Source organism: Vigna umbellata, chromosome 5 (genome assembly GCF_029865625.1).
Source record: "Vigna umbellata cultivar VRB3 chromosome 5, Vumbellata_1.0, whole genome shotgun sequence".
Classification (NCBI taxonomy): domain Eukaryota; kingdom Viridiplantae; phylum Streptophyta; class Magnoliopsida; order Fabales; family Fabaceae; genus Vigna; species Vigna umbellata.
Genome location: NC_142169.1, coordinates 64,132,725 through 64,153,509, shown reverse-complemented (window position 1 = coordinate 64,153,509; position 20,785 = coordinate 64,132,725). Strand labels below are relative to the sequence as shown.

Genomic DNA, 20,785 nt, shown 5'->3' with positions numbered 1-20,785 from the left:
ATGAAGTTTTTCTATTTTAAAAACATTTTTATATTAATAAATAAGAAAAAAACATTAACGTATTTACATTAAATACTCTGAGTCTGGTTAGCAAACCCATATATATATATATATATATATATATATATATATATATATATATATATATATATATATAATATTAATAATATATAGTTTTAAATATTAAATAATAAATTAAAAATAAAATTTGCAAAACACTAATGAATATTAATTTAAAATTTAAAAGTAACACTTAAAAAAAAAATCTCAAAATATACCTAGAAAAATTGCTTAACGAAAATATTAAACATTATTATTTTAAAACTAGAAAGAAATGAAAATACTATATTTTGAAAAGAAAAGAGTAATAAATATAATCATTTTTAATCAATAAAAGATAATAAACTCAACCCTACATCAAACTCTGGCCATTTCATACTCAAAAATTAAAGATGGAAAAAACATCACATTCTTTGCCTATAAATTGTCTGTGAAATGTGAGCTGCCTGCACAAACAAACAAGAGCACTTGTTCGCCAATTAAACCTAAGAGAAGATGGGTTCAAACACCGTTGCATTTCTCCTTTCTCTCAACCTCCTTTTCTTTACCATGGTCAATTGCAACACCCTAACCGCTGCAACTGCACCACCAGCAAAGTGCCCGGAATTGCATCTTTGCGCCAGCATTTTGGTTCCCCCTTTTAAAGCTGACCCCAATTGCTGCCCCCTCCTCGGTGGTCTTATTGACCTTGAGGCCGTCGTGTGCCTCTGCGCCACTCTCAAGCTCGACCTCGGAATTATCAAGGTTAACCTAGACATTCTCCTCAACCTTCTATTAAACACCTGTGGACGCCAAACCACCACCTACACTTGCCCACCATAACAACACAATATGTCTCACATCTTCTCTTATTTCCTAACATTTTCCTTCTTTTATGTTTTAAGTTAAGGATCATGTCTGCTACATCTATATGCCTGTGGGCACTGTAATATTATTAACAATAAATTAACGTTTGTTACCTTGTGCTCTTCTTGTTCTTCTTGATGAGGATCTTAACTTAATCTTCCCTATCTTTTTTCATCGCAAGGTCTGACAGTCCTTTGTTCATTCATGAACTGGTTCAAGGTTCTATTAGATTGTTTGTCTGTCTCTCTTTTAGCTTTTGTATTTTTACTTTCTATGTATTAAATTGCTTATTAATTTATCTAGTAGTGATAAATTAAAATCAGTTTGGATTATCTTCCGTTAAATGAAAAAAGGAAAAATATTTGGGATCTTTGGCCCAAACAAAAGTTGTTCTTTCAATTTGATTTTCCGCTTAATGGTGTAGAGGAATCGGAGCATGAAAGGAGACTAGGTGAATGAGAAGAAGGCACAAATTTGTTTATGTTTTAAGTGGGTCTATTTCGAAAAATAATATAAATATAATATAATATAATATTGCGTTAGAGAAAATATTAATTATAAAGAGATAAGAAGTTGTATTGTTAATATAATTATTTAAAATATATACATAGAATCAAATTTGAAGAATGAAAAGCATGACAATGATGGGAGTCCCACAAAAAAAAACATGTTAAAAGAAAATTTAAAATTATTTATTGTTACTAATTTTATATAATAAATAAATAATTTAATTAGTGATTTAGTCTCTAATTCGTTGTTTTAGTTCATTTGATTCTTTTATTATTTTTAAATTCAATTTAGTTATCCAATTTTATAAGAAGTTTAACCTAAAAAAATGGAACTTTTAAAGAAATTGGAGGATTAAATTAAATAAAAATAAATAAAGATATTAAAACGAACCAAACCCAAAATTTAGAAGACTAAATCATTAATTAAGCCTAAATAGATTAATACTTTTAATTTTATATCTGTTAATTATTATAGACTGTATTACTTACATGTTATTGTTTACTCTTTATTTAGTTTTCTTAAAAAATATCTTAATTTATGTAACATTTCAATTTAATCGAATCATTATGCTAATTGAGAGTATTTCAAATTTAATATTAAACTAAACAACTGCGTAGTATAACTTATGTATTACCATATTTCTCAAAAGTTACGTAATAAAGTTTTGCACAAAACATAAAAGAAAATATTAATATGTAGTCTCCTTATATCTATATCATTCCTCAGTTAATTATATGTTCATATACAATGTACGAACAAGTGGATAAATCACAAACACAATAAAAACAAGCATAGTACAAAAACAGCGTATAAATGATCGGTGACATTTTTGTAAATAGATGCAATTATTAAAGTCATTTAGAATTATAATTCGACGTCAATTTGTTACATTGGGTAAATTTTTGTAAAACGTCAAAAAGATATAAAACATCGAATGCCCCCTAGTGTTTAAACGTTAAAAGGTTAGTGAATTATATAAAAATTTGAGCGAAAGATTGAAAATTCATTCACTTTATCTTAACGCGCAGTACCCTCTTCTCTGCTCGAACTTTTTTGGAACGAAGTTTGACGACCATCACATGTAATCTTTCTTTCATTTGTTACAAATGCATGTTAATTAACTATTTTAATTATGATTTTCGTTTGTTTTGACCTATTATTTTCGTGTTCTTGTCCTCTCATAGGCGTATTCTGTTTTCTCTCTCACTAGTGACAACACTTTATTTCGACGAACCCACCTTTTGAAGGTTAGTTTTCGTTTTTGTTTTAAAGAACTTGTTTGTTGAACTTGTTTGTTGTTTTTTTGTTGAACTTGCTTGTTGTTGTTTGGTTGAACCGGTTTGTTGTTGTTGTTTGATTGAACTTCTTTGTTGTTTGTTATTGTTGTTTGTTGTTGATACTACATGTTCATAGTTCATGTTTTATAAAATACCAAAAACTAAAATTTGTTGTTTTCTGTTTTTCAGGTCTCGTAGAGTTGTAGAAAACATCACAATTAATTAAAAAATACAAAAAAAATTATTAACGTCGAATATTGAAAAAATTCGACGTTAATTTGTTTTAATATAAAGGTCGAATTGTTCTATGTTCGACGTCAATTTAACATTTCCCAGTATGACGTGGATCTTGAATTTGACGTGAAAGGCTGAAAAACACTGACGTTATAGAGTGTTTTTGTACTAGTGAAGATAAGCTGTAATAATATTATACTGACATGTAATATAAATATAGCTATGTACCGGATTACACATTTCACAATATAATAGGCATATTAATTCATCACATCTATAATTTTTAGCATAAAATTATCTAGATTCAATTCCATATTTAGAGATTGACTCGTATATTAGAAATCATACACCTACCATGAGATCATGAAACAAAAATCATCATTGGCCCAAACTCATGTATCTCGACCCAACATAGAAAGTCCCCACAAAAAGTTATTTTAGTGTTTCAACAAAAGTAATTTATAATTATAAAAATGTCACGTGCATTTTTCACATTTGATTCGTATAAGTCATACATACGTGGATGAAAAATTTTGTATTAGTTCTACTTGCTATTAAATCATGTGTTTACTAATCACCACCCATAAATTTCACCTTATTTCAAACTATATAGGCTTTAACACAAACACACATTACATACGTTGATGCTTCAATGCAATCAATTTTTTCAGTAAGTATATTTGATAGTTTGTAATACAACAGTTGTCATCCACAAGGACTTGAAAGAATACACAATGTTTTTAACTAGTTTAACTTTAATGAATAATGGAAAAAAGTACGAGAAGTGTAAAAACAAGTTTGATGCAAGGATAGTCATATAAGTGGAAGTTGCCATTAAACTTGGTAGAGGACACCTATGTCCTCGATGATAACTTCATGGTTAGGCTTCTAAATCTTGTTATCGAAGAGTACGACCATCTAGAAACCTAAAATATTGATTAAGAGATAGAAAGAGATAAATATAAGGAATAAAGAAAATCCTAAACGAGAGAAAAGTACCCATTTATCAAATGTGAGAGCGAGCGACCAAGCCAAAGAGAAAGAAAGACCGATGGCAACAAAGTGAGGAGGAGATTGGGGTGAAATGTAGTGTAACAAGGAGACGAGGGTGTAGAGAGGAGGAGAGTTGTGAATGTTAAGTGTGCCTGAGAAGGCTACGAAGGAAGTATGAAATTAATAGATTATGTTGGTTCTTATGATAACTGACATAAAAAGACATGTATTTTATTAGAATATTGTCATCGCTCTCACTTATTATAGCGGTTCTAATTATAACAAGCATAGAAATTATTGTACTTTTTTTACAAAGTCATCACTCCACCCACGTATTAAGACTATTCTAGTGATAACCGACTTAGAAAATCTCATATATTTACAATTGTCACTACTTCACTTATTATGATAGGTGGATTATAAAAACTATAATGTCATCTTAAAATCTATGTTTTGCACTAGTAAATATTTATAAGACAAGTTTGTTCATACATTGTTTAAATGAGTCTATAAATATATATTAGACGAGTGTGTTCATACAATTATTATGAGTCTAGCAAAATATATTACAAGAGTTTATTTATACATAAATTAGTATAGTTTATTAATACATATTAGATGAGTCTATCCATTCACTAAATACACAAGTCTAAGAATTTGATGACTCCATCCATGCACTGATTAGATAAGTCTAGCAATACACATTAGACGAGTTGTTCATTCAATTGATTATATTAGTCTTGCAGTACACATTAGATGAATTTAACAATATATATTAGAAGAGTTTGTCCATACATAGATTAATAGAGTTTATTAATACATATTAGATGACTTTATCTATTCATTAATTACACGAGTCTAATAAAACACATTTGATGACTCTATTCATACACTGATTAGACAAGTCTAGCGATACACATTAGATGAGATGTTCATTTAACCAATTAGGATGAATCTTGCAATATACATTGGGCGAATCTATCCATGCACTGATTAGACGAGTCTTGCAATACATATTAATTGAATTAGTCAATTCACTAATTAAACGAGTCTTGAAGTACATATTGGACGAGTCTCTTTATACAATACCAATAAGACGAGTTTAAAAAAAAATCATTAGATAAATATGTCCACTCACTAACTAGACATATCTACAAGTACATATTAGACAAATTTATGGATATACTAATTAGACAAGTAGTGAGTCTATCCATATATTAATTAGATGAATTTGTAAGTATACACACTTATCCAAAAATATTATGTCATTTCATAAATATGCATCAACTTAATAGCACATTTTGTAAATATGCATCAACTTAATAATACATTTCATAAATATGCAACAACCTAATTCATATTGCAAAATTTACAATTCACAATTCTACTCACAACTTAATTTTTTTTCATATTATTAACCCTTTTATTCCAGTATTTACAAATTATAAATAATCACAACAATACAAATGTTCCATTCAAATATAATAATAATTATATTATTTATATTATAACCAAAATATTAAATAAAATAAAAAATAACCGACCCATGCGTAGGTAAGGGTCTCGGAACTAGTTAAGTATGGAACAAACATCACATTCTTTGCCTATAAATTGTGTGTGAAATTTAAGGTACTTGCACAAACAAAGAATAGCACTTGTAAGAGAAGATGGGTTCAAAGAGTGTTGCCTTTCTTCTCTCCCTCAACCTCCTTCTCTTTTCAGCGCTTAGCTGCAACACCCCTAAGTGTGTCTCATCACCACCACCAGTTAAGTGTCCGAAATTGCATATTTGCGCCAGCATTTTGGTTCCCCCTTATAAACCTGACCCCAATTGCTGTCCCCTCCTCGGTGGTCTTATTGACCTTGAGGCCGTCGTGTGCCTCTGTGCCGTTCTCAAGCTCGACCTCGGAATTATCAAGGTTGACCTAGACATTCTCCTCAACCTTCTATTAAACACCTGTGGACGCCAAACCACCACCTACACTTGCCCACCATAACAACACAATATGTCTCACATGCTCTCTTATTTCCTAACATTTTCCTTCTTTTACGTTTTAAGTTAAGGATCATGTCTGCTACATCTATATGTCTGTGGGCGCTATAATATTATTACCAATAAATGAAGATCTTAACTTAATCTTCCCTATCTTTGTTTATCGTCTGACGAAAAAAAATATTATTTATAAAGAGATGAGAAGTTATTACTAATATAATTGTTTAGAATAAATATAACATTGAATCAAATCTGAAGAATGCAAAGCATGTTAAAAGAAAATTTACAAGTTATTATTAGTATTATTATCCTTAATTTTATATAAAAAACTAAATCAATATTCTTAACTTGTCTTCCTTAATTATTATTGATTGAGCATAAACTAATTTCTTACATGGTAGTTATTTTATTTTTCTTACAAAAATAATTATTTTAATTTAGAACAATAATATTTAGACAACTCATTTAAATATACAGTTAGATTTAATTTTTATTTAATTTATCAATCATACATTTATATTATTATAATGTAGTTGTTAAAGAGTGGTTTTAGGCGTTAATTAAAATTTTAACTTTCAGAACGTTCACAAAGTTTACAATATTTTTATTTTTCCCTAACATAACTGAAAGTTATAAACTATAGAAGTCGTTACAGTATATTTCATTTTTCCTATATACATGACTAAAATATTGAATCTCTTTCATTTCATCTTCATAAAACTTTTGTTTTAGTATACCAATAATCTTAAATAGTTGAATAGTTAAGGTTAATAACATTTTAAATACAATTATTCTTTCAATTGATGTTTTTTTAAAATAAAATCATAACTAATCTTTTAGTTTTAAAATAAATAATATTTTGAATGTAATAATTATCTCTAACTATGTTATTTCAAAAAAAAATTGAATTTGAAAAGTTAATCCCATTTATGAAAACAAAAATGAGATTAAAAACACAAATCCTCATTTTCTTAACCTTCAACTAATTATAAAGAAAATGGAAAAATTAATTCTAAAGATGAATGTTTATCCATCTTAGACTAGAGTTTTTCATGGTCTGAGGATTGGGTCCCCCAATTTTTTTAATATATATAAATTAATATTTTAAAAATAACAATTTATTTTAATTTTAGTATATTTTGTATATGTTATATAAAAATTTGTATATTTATTTTTTCATTCACAAAATATTTACTAACTATTCACCACTATATTATATTTATCTCTTCACAGTACAAACTTAAAGATTAAAGTTGATACATTGGAAAGCTAAAATAAGTTTCTTTATTATTCTAAGCTCACAATTCTTTTAAAACATTGCGTTAATGTTAGGGCTGTAAGTTCATATCTTACTCCATTTTCTTTTTCTAGGTGTTAGAATTGTTGAATTAATATAACTTAATAGAGAGTGAATTAATTTAAGACTACTTTTAAACTTTTCAAAAAAATTTAGTGTATAAAAGCTGATTAAGATGAACTTCAAATCTTTTAAAGATTTATAAGATAATTAAGTAAAGAAGATGAAGAAAAACCACACAAAATTTTATACTACTTCAACTTTTAAAGATTTATGTCTAGTCTTTTTTCAACAATATGAGTTGAAAGAAAATTCAGTGTATAAGAATATTAAAATTATAGACTTACAATATCTTTTATATAATCTAAATCTTTAATCAAACAAGGATTAACTCTTAAAGATGAGATTACACACTAACAATAGAAACCTTTTTCACAATAATTCTCAAAGTTTACAGAAAAATAAAAGAACCCATACATTTTTAATACTGAAACCAAATATTTCTTAACTCTTTTCTCTCATTCTGACCCAAATTTTTACTGGTTAAAATGAATGATTCGGTCCACTCTGAAAAAATTTTAGTGGACAGAATAATTTCTTTTAACCCGTACAATTTGAATCAGAATAGACCGATCTGAATAATATATGCAAATTAATACATTTGGTATATATATATATATATATATATATATATATATATATATATATATATATATATATATATATATATATATATATATATAATTTAAAATAATATAAATAGTCCTTCTTTATGCCTTTAATTTTAAAGTGTAATTAATTTATTTATTATAAATAAAAATTGAATCATACAATAAAAAAAATTAAAGCCACTATAAAATAAAATTTATAATTGTACTTGTAAATCTATAATATTAATGAAATAATTAATGAAAATATTTAGCCATCTTCCAGAACCAGTTAAGAGTGAAGCAGTTAAAACTAGTGCTCACAAATACATCTTTCAAATCACATTGGTTATAATATTCTATCATATATCCTAATGTAATAGTTGTATAATTAGTTGCATATTAAGGCATATTTTTGGGTAGTGATATTTAGAAGACTTACAAATATAATTTTTGCTTCTATATTATGTATTATATTATTCTTTTTAATGAAGGTAGATTGAGATCATATCTTTTTTTATAATTTCATAATCTATTTAAGTGAGATTTGTGGATAATGGTATTATTCGTGTTATTAGATCATTTATAAATATCTAGTTTTTCATACAAGATATTTATGTCCCAATATTAAGAATAACAAACGAACAAGTGCATGTTTCATCATCACATCCTTATCATAAAGTAAAAATTTATTCTCATTTTCATACTCCACGAGTTTAAAATATTTGTCTCACCTTTATCTTTGTTGGTAACTAGTATTCTTGTACTCATTTTCTCTATAAATATAATAGGTAACACATGAAAAAAAAAAAAGAAACAAAGTTGATAAACTTAAATTATTTTTTAAAATTATAAAAAAAATAAAGTTTAAAATGTATTTTTCCTTCCTTTATCTAAATTATAACGAGATCTCTTTTTTTAAACTAATAGTAATTTTATTTATACAGATACTTTAACCTACATTATTAATACAAAGATTTTTCGTCAAAATAAGAAAATAAGAAAGAATTTATTTGTCATTTCTAGTGAAAATGAATGTGTTAGAGATCCAAAATAACGAAAAATAAGATCAATTTATAACATAAGTGAAGATAATTTATATATATATATATATATATATATATATATATATATATATATATATATATATATGACTAAAATTATTTTTTAGTCTTTAACTTTTGGTGGTTTTATTCAATTTGATCGTTTTTTTATTTAATTAAGTTCTATTTTGTATTAAATAGATTCAATTTATTCATTTCCATTAGATTTGTATACATATTGTAACACAATTTTAGTACATATCACTTATCAGTTTACAGTACTTTTATACAAGACATGTGACATGTACAAAGACAATGTTAATGTCATCTATACAAATTTAATAAAAATGATTAAATTTAATCTATTTAATTGTAACTTAAATGAAAACATAAATAAGATGATTAAATTAAATAAAAACATCAAAAAATTCGGGAAGAAAAGTTCTAGTCTCTATATATATAATGTTTTTCTTACAAATTTATACTTATTATTTAGAAGAAATGAAATCTTCATATATTTTTTTTTCTTTTTTTACCATTACAATAATAAGTTTATAAGAAATTGATGCTAATTACAAATTTGTAATAAACAAATGATAATGAGATATCAACTCTAGCACTATGAATAATTAAAGAAGTTCTCTCTTATTTACAACCACTCAAATCAATTTAGGAAGATGTAATGATCTTGACTTATAAATATGCTTAGTTTATTATATATTTATAAATATGATTAAGTATATATTTGGTCCCTTAATTTTTAATAAAAATTAAAATTAGACTCTCTTCAAAACTTTAATCCAATTTAATCTTCAAATTTTATATGAGGGTGAATTTAGTCATTTTAATTAAATTTTATTAAATTTATTTAACGTTTGAAACACATTTTATGATAATATTTGAATTATTTAAGTCTTTGGACACATTTTCAGTTCAATATTAGTCGAAAAACATATTTAAAATGCCAATAACATTAAAAGTAATATTCTCTTTATGAAATTAAGTTGACTAATTTTACTCTTGCTAAACAATATATCTAAATTTTAAATTTAAAAATTAGTGTAACATATATTAGTTTTAAAAGTTGAATTGATTAGTATGGGTCACAACTCTAATTGTAAAATGAATTTAGTTTTTAAAATTTATGAATTAGTGAGACCACTTAACGATATTATATTTAATTTTTTACTTTTAAATTTTTAATAAGGATTTAGTAGTTATGTATTGTCGTAGTGTTTTTAAAATTAATTTTTAATGTCAGTCTATAAGGTGTCCCTAAATTTCATATACTAATTAATTGTATTAATTCTCATTGTATAAGAACAAATGATTCATCATACACAAATGAATAAAAGAAATGCATGAAAAGTAAGAAAAGGTGCGTGTAATTTTGGTAATGAGCCAGTACAAGTAGTTTAGTAATCAACGACTTAAATTAATAACATCTTTAAAGCGAAAGCTAATCTTGCATTCGTAAATTGACGTGAGCTGGTGGTGTAAAATGTTACGTTTACTAGAACGAAACCAGCTTTTTTCCTGCTTCCAAACCAAAAGAAAATATTTTAATCCAGACTTTTTTACAATATTTTGATAAAACATACGTATAATTTTTTATTAATTTATCATTTATTTATTAATGTACTAACGTATTTTAAATCTAATAAAAAAATAATATATATTATGCTAAAATATTGTTAATAAATTTATACTAATATATTATTGTCGATTAGCTACTAACTGATAATATGTAAAATATAAATAAAAGGTTATAAGTGGCATTGCATTACAAAAAAAAAATTAATTTATAAATAATAAACATTATAAGCTGTTTTTCTTAGAAATACACATGAAACTTCAAAGTCTTTTATGAATATAAAAATAAATTTGTTTAGTAATATATAAGAAAAAAAAACGGACAATCATTGAGTTTAAAATAATGACGTAATGTTTTTATGGTTGATTGTTTTATTCTCTCTCGTTTATCCTCTTAAAAAATGTTGAAATTTCAAATATAAAAATAAAAATATAAGTTAAATCCTATATAAGAAACAAGAGTCGTAATTTATAAGTTTTATATTAGAAGTAATATCAATTGTTTATATTGGTTAAACTCATGTTCATTAGTATATCTCTCGGAGAACCTTCAAAGATTTATTGGAGTACTCATGTTTAGAATCTTGGTACTCATGCTTTTGTTGGAAATTAAATTATGTTAATACGAGAAAGTAAATTACTATATATATATATATATATATATATATATATATATATATATATATATAATCACGAGTATATGTAAATACCACACTAAAAATAAATAAATTGAATTGATAGATAAGTATTTTGTATGATAAAAATACATTTCATTCCACGTAAATTTAAAATAAAAGTTAATGACTAAAATTCAACTTTAATATGTTACATGAAATTGTTTTTTTCCTTTTGTCCCATGTATCAACAGATATAGAAGAGGTGCTTCCGTATACGTAACGATTTTTTCCTGAATTCCACGTAAATTTATGACATCTCACAGAATTAATGTTCAATCTTATTGTATTGAAACTACAGTTAATGAGATATGAAAAATTAGCTTATTTATCCATAATCATTTTCCTCAAATTCACCTCAATTAATGAAATAAACAAGGATGTGTCTGGACAATAGTGGCAAACAAATTACTATCTGATTAGCAAGTTTATTTAAAAATAAATAAATCATAAATTTGATCTCGGTTGTTTATATATTTGGTTTCTGTGTTGTTTTGGGTGTGTAAAAAAGTTAAAGCACACTAAATACTTTTTATAATTAATATATTATTTATTATTTGATAAAAAAATGAGTTTTTCAAATAATAGAATTATATAAATATTTTTCAAGTAAAAATATTCACAATAAAGTAATATTCCATTTCGCTCGCATTCACATAAACCCATAAATTGAATAGTAATTATAAGCTTAAACTTTTTAAATTATTATTACAATTGTATGAGAGGAATTATGCCATCACCAAAAAAAGTACGAGAGGAATTAGATTCCATATCTTAATTACAGCTTACAAAAACAAAATATCAAATTTATTTTCAACGCCAAGAAATTTTGAGAAATTCAATTACTAAGCATATTATATAATTTTTTAAAGGTCTGAAAGCTTTTATATATATTTTTTCGAATAATTTAAAAAACAAAATTCGGTTGATACCCGGAACAATGGTTGAAATTTGTTCGTTTGGCATACGTCAAAATATGATAAAATAACAAAATTAAATACGTATTTTATCAATAAAATAAAATAAAAAATTAAATATTTAAATGCATAATTATATTTAATAAATTGTACGGTTTTAGTGTATCATATTAAGATAATTTAAATAGGGTGTAAATAATTGATAGTAGTCCCATAGTAAGTGGTAAAAGAAGATTTGTTTTTTTTATTTATAAATGTTAGTTGTTAGTATTTTGTTAGAGAGTGATGAGTTGAACTCACAATATTTTCACTCTCTTTTTCAAATCTATTAAGTCAACATTATAACTCTTAAATGTTAGTGGAGGAGTTGAATCCACAATCTATTTTACTCTCTCTTTTAACTTTTATCACTATATCACCTTATAACAACAATGAAACTAAAATTCATTTAAAAGGATTGAGATTATTTCCATCCTAAAATAAGTTTATTCTTTTTAATATGTTATTCAACTTTATTTTTTTTACTTATATATTTCATACTCACTTAAATTCTCTATAAGGTTATCATTTTTAATAGTGTATAATTTGTCGTTCTACTAATTTTTCAATTTTATGCAAATTTCACTGGAACATTGAAATGTTATTTAAATGATACTCAAAAAATGAATAGTCATTACTTAGATTAATTTTGTTTTAAGTGTTACCATTATCACTCAAGTGACAATATTTTAGGCTCAAATAACTAGTTATAGTTTTCTCTCCTATGAAATTCTCACCACCCAAGTGATAAAAAATTTGAAGAGAACTAAATAAACACTCAAACTGTGATTAAAATTACTAAATTTATATATTTAAAGAGATAGAAAACTAAAATAATTCTAAGTTTTTGAGGAGAAACTGATTTTAATTTTCACAAAGACAAAAATATATTTAATCCTATAAATAGTTAATTTTTTATGAATTGTGATTTAATTTGAAACATTGATTTAATGCAAATTCACGATATTGCTTTCCAAGATAAAATAAAACAAGTATAATAAATAATGATAGTTATAACAATTGAATGTATAATCTAGCTTCTTTCCCACTTCCAATGAGAATTGTTAATGTAAACATAGCTAAAAGTCATTCATAATTAACATGGTTTTTAGCTATGGTTGAAAGGTCTTATTTTCAACAACAAATGTATCAAACAATTCTAATTAAATTTTTAACTGTCTTGACTTTTTGTTTCGTTCTGGAGATTTATTTCTAAATTTTAAAATTCTTATTAAATTTTGAACAGTCTATTTTAAAATGTCAGTGAAACTAATAAAAACATATTATAATCTAATAATTTATTATATCTTTATCTTAATATTCGAAGTGACATATTTAAATGGGTTGGTTATTTGCTTGAAACAATATTTCAACAACTATTTTTATAATGAAATGATATACTTTTAAAATTAATGTCGTTTTTTCTTTTTAGTTCAAAGCTAAAACATTAGTAATTTGAATATAAAAATCATAAACACAAGTTTATCCCACTACATAAAATAAGTTAAGAGTGAAAAAATTGATGAATCTTTAATCCATTACTCAAAAGAATTTTCACCATAAACAATATGTTAATTTAATTTAAGAAGTTTAACTCATTCAGGAAGAAAAAAAAAATCCTTGGCCTATATATAGCCTCACAAAAAGTTCCGCTATCTACAAGGAGGAACTCTAGTTCTCCAATTAAGCTTTGAAGAGAAATGGTTCAGAAAATGGGTTGCAATAGTATTGCAGCCGTTGCTCTATTTCTCATCCTCCTCTCCTCTTCCATGCTTATTTCCGCCTCCATGGATGACAGCCAACCGCCATCTAATTCAACGTGTCCGGCATCTTGACAACGGTGATGTGCTGCGTGCCTTTGCGTCGCAATCAAACTCAGTAATAATGGAATATTCCCCATTCCACCTCGAGTTGTCATCAGAATAATATTAAACTCTTGTGAACGAGATGATGACGGCGACTTCGATGCATGCAATTGAATTAAAACTACGTAATATGTGAGATATATGTTCTGCTGTGTTTATTTTACTTTTACGATGATGTTTGTTTGTATGTTTCAAGTTAAGGACGTTATGTTGGTGTCTGCTACATTGTGCTTGTGCATAATACTAATGGACACTACATTACCTATACTATTATTATCAATAAACAACGTCCACACATGATACTATGTAATACAACAACTGTGTTGTGCTGCTGTTTATGCGTTCTTGTTCTCGTGATGGAGCCTGTAAGAAGTGAAAGTTGTTTTGTACAACCTGAGTTTAAAGAAGTGGTTTGAATTGTTAATTTTAACTGTGAATGTTTCAGTACTCCTTCAAAATAACCTGTTTTGATGACCCTTGAAAGGGTGCTGTGTAATAATTTATGTAATAATTTTAAATGTTGGTGTTAAACTCTAACACATACTAGACTGACGACGAGATGGGGAGGATCTAACAAATAATTTTAATAGCATAAAGTAAAAAAATTATAAGATTTTTCTCATGAAAAATGCAAGAAGTATATGAAATTAATAAATAATCATTAATAAATTATTTTTTTCTCGAAATTGAGTCAGTGATAAAACTTTTATTGAACGAAAGATAAATATAAAAAATATGAAGTACATAACAAGCTCATATTTTTTATTGAACTTTTTGGGGTTGTCAAAAAAAAAATACTGATAGGTTAAAATCTTTTTTAATATATTTTAAAACATTAAAATAAGCTTTCATCAATATATTTTAAAAGTACAGTGGAGTGACAGTGTCAATTTGCACACAGCAGCTGCATATGACAATGGGGAGATTTTCCGCCAAAAAAAATGCAGTAAGATGTTTTTCTTTTATTTTCTTTTAATGTATTTATTTCTCTCAGAATTGATGCTTGATTCTTTTTATTGTTTCAACGTTGTGTCACCTTCATCACTCCTGCCTATGTTTGGTACAATGTGCTGGCTTGGTACAAGTCCTCTGTTTTTTCTTCTTCTTTTATTTACACACTTATTATTGGACCTAAACATCCTTTAAATTTCTTCTGTAATAAATTACCTATAGATACTAGTCCTGCTTATTAGTATTTAAGACTCAACCCAAAATTGTTATATTATTAAGGTTTCTCATTAGGTAAATAAAATAACAATTTTAAATCATTTTTTCATCTATATTAATAAATTGCATTATCTATTTATATAATTTGTTTAATTATTATAATTTTATTATAAAAAGCAGTGAGTTATCTTCATGTAGAAGCAAAATAACTTTCATTTTCCACCATTCTTACTCTCTACCTCACATCCCAACCATCCCATACTTTCTTTCTTAAATTCTCCACCTTACAAAACTCACCAAACAAAATTTCATACACTATGAAACTAAAATATCGTTTAATTTAATACATAATTTCATACATATTTTAAATGAAGATAAATATACATTCAGATTTAAATTATACATATGTATAACTTTTAATAATTCTGGGTACCTTTCTACTATCTTCTCTTATGTCAAATACAATCATCAAACTTACAATATAATACATGACAAGTTAATCATTTAAAAAGTTATATAATCAACCACATCCATTAATAAAAAGATAAAAAGATTATTTATAAATATTACAAACCGATAATATTAAATTTGAATTTAAAAACGAACACCTCTCATATGTTATATATATGATGTGTCTTATCATTATATGCATTCTCATGTACCAAATTTAAATATTTTTTCGAGTAAAAATAACTTCATACAGCATCTTCTCCTTGATTCTCATATGATCACTTGTCTATATATTTTGAATTATAAATTTAAATATCTTATGAAATTGTGTAAATTAATAAGCACATTATTAAAATATTAATGCGATGCATGGAAAAGAGCGCTGCAGCCTTAAGAACATAACAGTTAAACCAAGACGTTATTCCATTCCTTTTGTCTTGCCGAAATGGCTACACAATACATACTTTAACAATATACGAAAGGGAGAAGAGAAGAATGGAATCAGTTCTTGCAATAAAGGAAAAGTCTGTAATTGTATTCAAGAAAAGAGGATAACAAAGATGAATGGAGGAAGGTACGTAAGAGTCTCCATTCCCATAATAACAACAACAACAGAAGCATAGGTGTGCTCAGTATTATTTATCTATTGGTGTAAACCCTTATTGAATATAGTATTATATATAGTATTATAGTATAATTCATAATCATTAAGCAATAACTTTGAGCAAGCACCCTCCTACGGAATCAGTTCTTTTAATTGCAGATGATGGTCTGGTTCTGTTCACATAAGTTTAATAGCATCTTCAACTTAATGTTAGTAGCCAAGTCCATTCCTAAGAGTTGGGTGTCGGCTATGTCGCAAATGCACACAGTGGAATTAGCCTGCACAAGATCACCAAGGAGGGGGCAGCACCCGTTTTCAGGGCGGACACTCTCACCCAAACGTAAAACGTCAGCGCACAAACCCAGCTCTGGACACTCTCGTGGTGGTGACAGTGGTGACAGTGGTGACGGTGGTGTCTGTGGTGACGGTGGTGTCTGTGGTGCAAGAGTAAGGGTGTCGGAGCTAACCATGGAAAACAGAAAAAGGTTGAGGCTGAGGAGAAAGGTAACGGATACAATACTCTTGGAACCCATTTTTCAAATACTTTCTCTCTTCCAATTAAGCTTTAATCTCAATAACTTATCTTGCTTGTGGTAGAAATCTGAACTTTGCAGAGCATTTATAGGCCAATGATCTGAAATTAAATTAATTGAGTTGAGACATAAGTACCTCTAAATATTCTACTTGTTACCACCAAATTATGAAACAAGAGAACTGTAATTTCTTTACTTTCATGGAACATGGACCATGCATTAATTCTCTGAAATATTGCTTACCCTGGGAATGATTCACCAGTATTTTCGTTCTTATTTTTTTATTAAATTTATTATATTGGGAGAGAAGTGAAATTTTATAAAATATCATTATAAACAGTATCAAAGAATTAACAATATCCAACACACTCTCCTTCTCCATATTGTAGTTAATTATGCTAATTCTCACGTTTGAGTTAGTTAAGATAAACTGGATATGAGGCAAATACTACCTCCAGATTAAAGAAAAATATTCAATCCTAGCCTTAACAATACTCTTCTTTTATTTGAAAATCTGATTAATCCTCGAATAATATAGTCTTTTTCTTTATAATTATATTTTTATTTCAAATATTCAAACATACACTTCAAATATCTAATTTAATCATAATTCACTAATTGACCAACCCAACCCAACTTATTTATTAACAAACTATAAAAATTTGAATCCGACTCTACCCACCATAGATTACTGAATTAAATGGACTCGCTAACTAGTTCACTTAATTACAATTTTTTTAAATAAAAAAATTATAAATTTTTTATAATTCAAATCTAAATTAATTTCACTTCGAAAATGATGATATTAAACTCAAGACAATTCAAAATAATAAAAAAAAGTACAATACAATCCATGTATAACAAGAATGATATTTTTTAAGATTTTATAAGATAATAAATTAATAAAATAAAATTAGGTGGATTAGTGAGTCAACTCGACTCACTATGGATAATTTAGCCAATTTAGAACCAATATAAAGCAAGATTCTCATTAATTTATAGTTTTCCTTCTTTATTACACATGAATGTTCTCAAGAATAAGTATGTGTTAAGTGAATATAGATTATTTAATAGATATCTCCATGAAGCATTTGATATTTGAGATATTATGAGTCAATTTGATCGGAATACCATATTAATGATTTTATTTGGGATATTGTTTTTCCTAACACAAACTAACACTTTTAATTATAAAAAGTATTTTTGTATTCATACCTCTTAATATTTTATATTAAATATAGTTAATATTTTAATTAATTACTTATTAAATTAAATATTATTTTTCTTTCTTAAATTTTTCGTTAATATTTACAAATTTCAATAAAAATAAGAGACATATATGTATTCTCTTACAATAACAAAGTATTGACCTGTAAGAAACGCATAAAATTAAGAAGATATAATACAAAGATTTGTCCACAAAAATAAGATAAATATACACATTTTTTTTATAAATAACAAGTATCGTCGAATTAAAAATGTATAAATTACTCCAGGCTAAGCACGTTTAACCATGGAGTTCTTATGGGTTAGGTTACCGAAAAGCAAATGCATTTTGGTGATATGAGTAGCCAAATCAATTCCTTTAAGATATCATTCAATTGTATAGTCTTATACCTATAGAGTCTCTAGATCCCTCTCATTCCGGTATATGTTTGATTCTTTCATGTGCCCCTTCCACTGAAAGTCTGCCAGAAGCCGCTCCTTGTCTATGTCCTTTGCACATCGTGCCTCTTGCACCGACGATCACTTCCACCCTTGTCAGTGCCCGTGTGTCGCACTTGATATTACGCTTAAGTTTTGTTAATCTAAGAGCAGTTGGTTACTAAAACTTTACGTACCTTTCTCAGATTTTATTTTTAAGAATATTATTTATATGATTATCCCCGTAAAAATAAAGAGAAATATATGCATTTATATAGAACTTTTTTTTCAATAAAATTCATGTATAATAAATGTTAACTAACTTAAATAAAGTTAATATAAAATAAATTTCAATTAATATTTATTTTTTATATTTACTGTATAAAATACTATATAGGTTTGAAATATTAAAAAAATTAAAATACTTGCTATAGGCGAATTATATTTATATTGCATTTCTTAAAATAATTTTATTGAAATGCTAAAAAACTTTGTGATAACACCTCTAAACTCATTTAAATTATGTTGCCTTCATCTTTTATGATATCATGCCGAACCCTATTAGGCAAATAGTGATTGACTAATTGTTTCAATTAAGTGTCCATTAATGTAATTTTGTTAGCATAGAGAATATAACATTCAATACAATTAATATATTTCTAGTGTAATGTTTTTAAAATGATAATTACTTGTTGTTCTTTAATTACTACTTTCTAAAATAAACTTATTATATAATTATTTTTTATTGAGAAAAAAAAATCATTTCATTTAATTTATCTATTTAGAGCTTCAGGCTGAAATAGATTTTATATTTTAAAAGATATTTTTACTTGATAAATATAATTGTAAATAAGAGATAAATCATTATATATGTCATATTAGAAATTAGGAAATATTTTTGTAACCCAACCATATTTATATATTATACTATTATTGTATAAAGAAGATTTTATTTTTTATACATTTTTTTCAACTTTATCCTTTAAATGACTCTTTATGTTATAAAGCAAATATCTTTTCTTTGGTATTAACAATGTTTCTATTAATGGATTTCAGTATAATATTTCAGTTTACTCTTTACATCTATCGACATGATTTTGATATGACATCATTCTCATCACTTTATCCCATGACCTTCACAAATATATCATGACATTTTTTGTCTCTGAATTTACTATGAAGAACCTTTGTCCTTTGAATTATTTTTTTTTGGATTACTGTGACAAGATATATAGGTGACTTGTTCCTCAATCAGAACACCCATAGTGACATCATTGCATACATTCGCATGACCTTTTGCAATCCTTTTGCTACTCTAATTGGTACTAAGCAAAAGCTTAGTATATCCTCTAACACACTTTATGAGAATCCCATTATGTATCGAAGTCTTGTCAATGTCTACAATATCTCACCTTCATTTGCCTTAACATTTCATATTTTGTTCAATAGTATGTTTTCACATGTATGCCTCCTGCAATGAGCACATGCTAGGCTTTAAACATATTTTGTGGGACGTTAAGGGAATCTTACAATATGGTTTGCACATCTATTAGACCTCTATTGAGAAACTTATTTCTTAAACTGATGTTGATTGCAGTGACGCTCCATATTTGGTTACTGTGCATTTCTTGGTGATAACCTCATTTCCTTATCTTCAAAGTTCTAGCATACTCTTTCTTGTTCTAGTGTAGAGGCTCAGTATCTATGTGTTGCAAATGTTGTTGTTGAATCTTGTCGACTCGTAATCTCCTATTAGAGCTTCATTTTCCTCTCTCGTGTTACTTTAGTATATTGTGATAATGATAGTGTCCTTTATCTATCTAATAATCCTCTACATCATCAATGCAAAAAACATATTGAGATGGATACTCACTTTGTTCGAGAAAAGGTAGCACGTGATTAGACACGAGTTCTTCGTGTCTGCCATTAGATCGTTGACATTTTCATCAAAGGCTTATCCTAAGTTCTTTTTTATGAATCTCCCGCTTAGAATGTGGGAGTGTGATAAAGTCCAAATTATTATTTTGAAATTATGTCAATTAATAATTAATCTCCATAATTAAGCTAATCAAATTCTTGTAATTAGGTTATTAAATATTTTGTAATTATGTTGTTAAATATTTTGTAATTATGTTGTGCATAATACATTACTAATTTAGGTCATACTCTTATGTATAAATACCTTTCTCCAATAAATTTGATCTCAATTTGAAGATGGATAATATTCCTCCATTTTGAAAAAAAGAAATAGAACTAATTTGAGTCAAAAAAAACATATATAAAGACTAAATTGAAATAAAATAATGACATTTGACATTACTCTACCATGTGGTATTGATTGTGTTACATGTCACATCAAAGACCTCACATGTAAAAACAAAATTTTTTGCAAAGAAAAA

General features: G+C 26.4%; 1 protein-coding gene and 1 pseudogene across 1 annotated transcript; both read left to right on the top strand.

Moving 5' to 3' along the window:
• The first annotated feature begins 507 nt into the window (after positions 1-507).
• Positions 508-1,115, top strand: LOC148198802 (hydrophobic seed protein-like). The gene has a single exon (XM_088115244.1). It carries the CDS (start codon positions 556-558, stop codon positions 880-882), a length of 327 nt encoding a protein of 108 aa, XP_087971370.1. The 5' UTR covers positions 508-555; the 3' UTR covers positions 883-1,115.
• A 4,453-nt stretch (positions 1,116-5,568) lies between these two features.
• LOC124819670 (hydrophobic seed protein pseudogene) lies at positions 5,569-6,057 on the top strand (annotated as a pseudogene).
• The last annotated feature ends 14,728 nt before the right edge of the window (positions 6,058-20,785 follow it).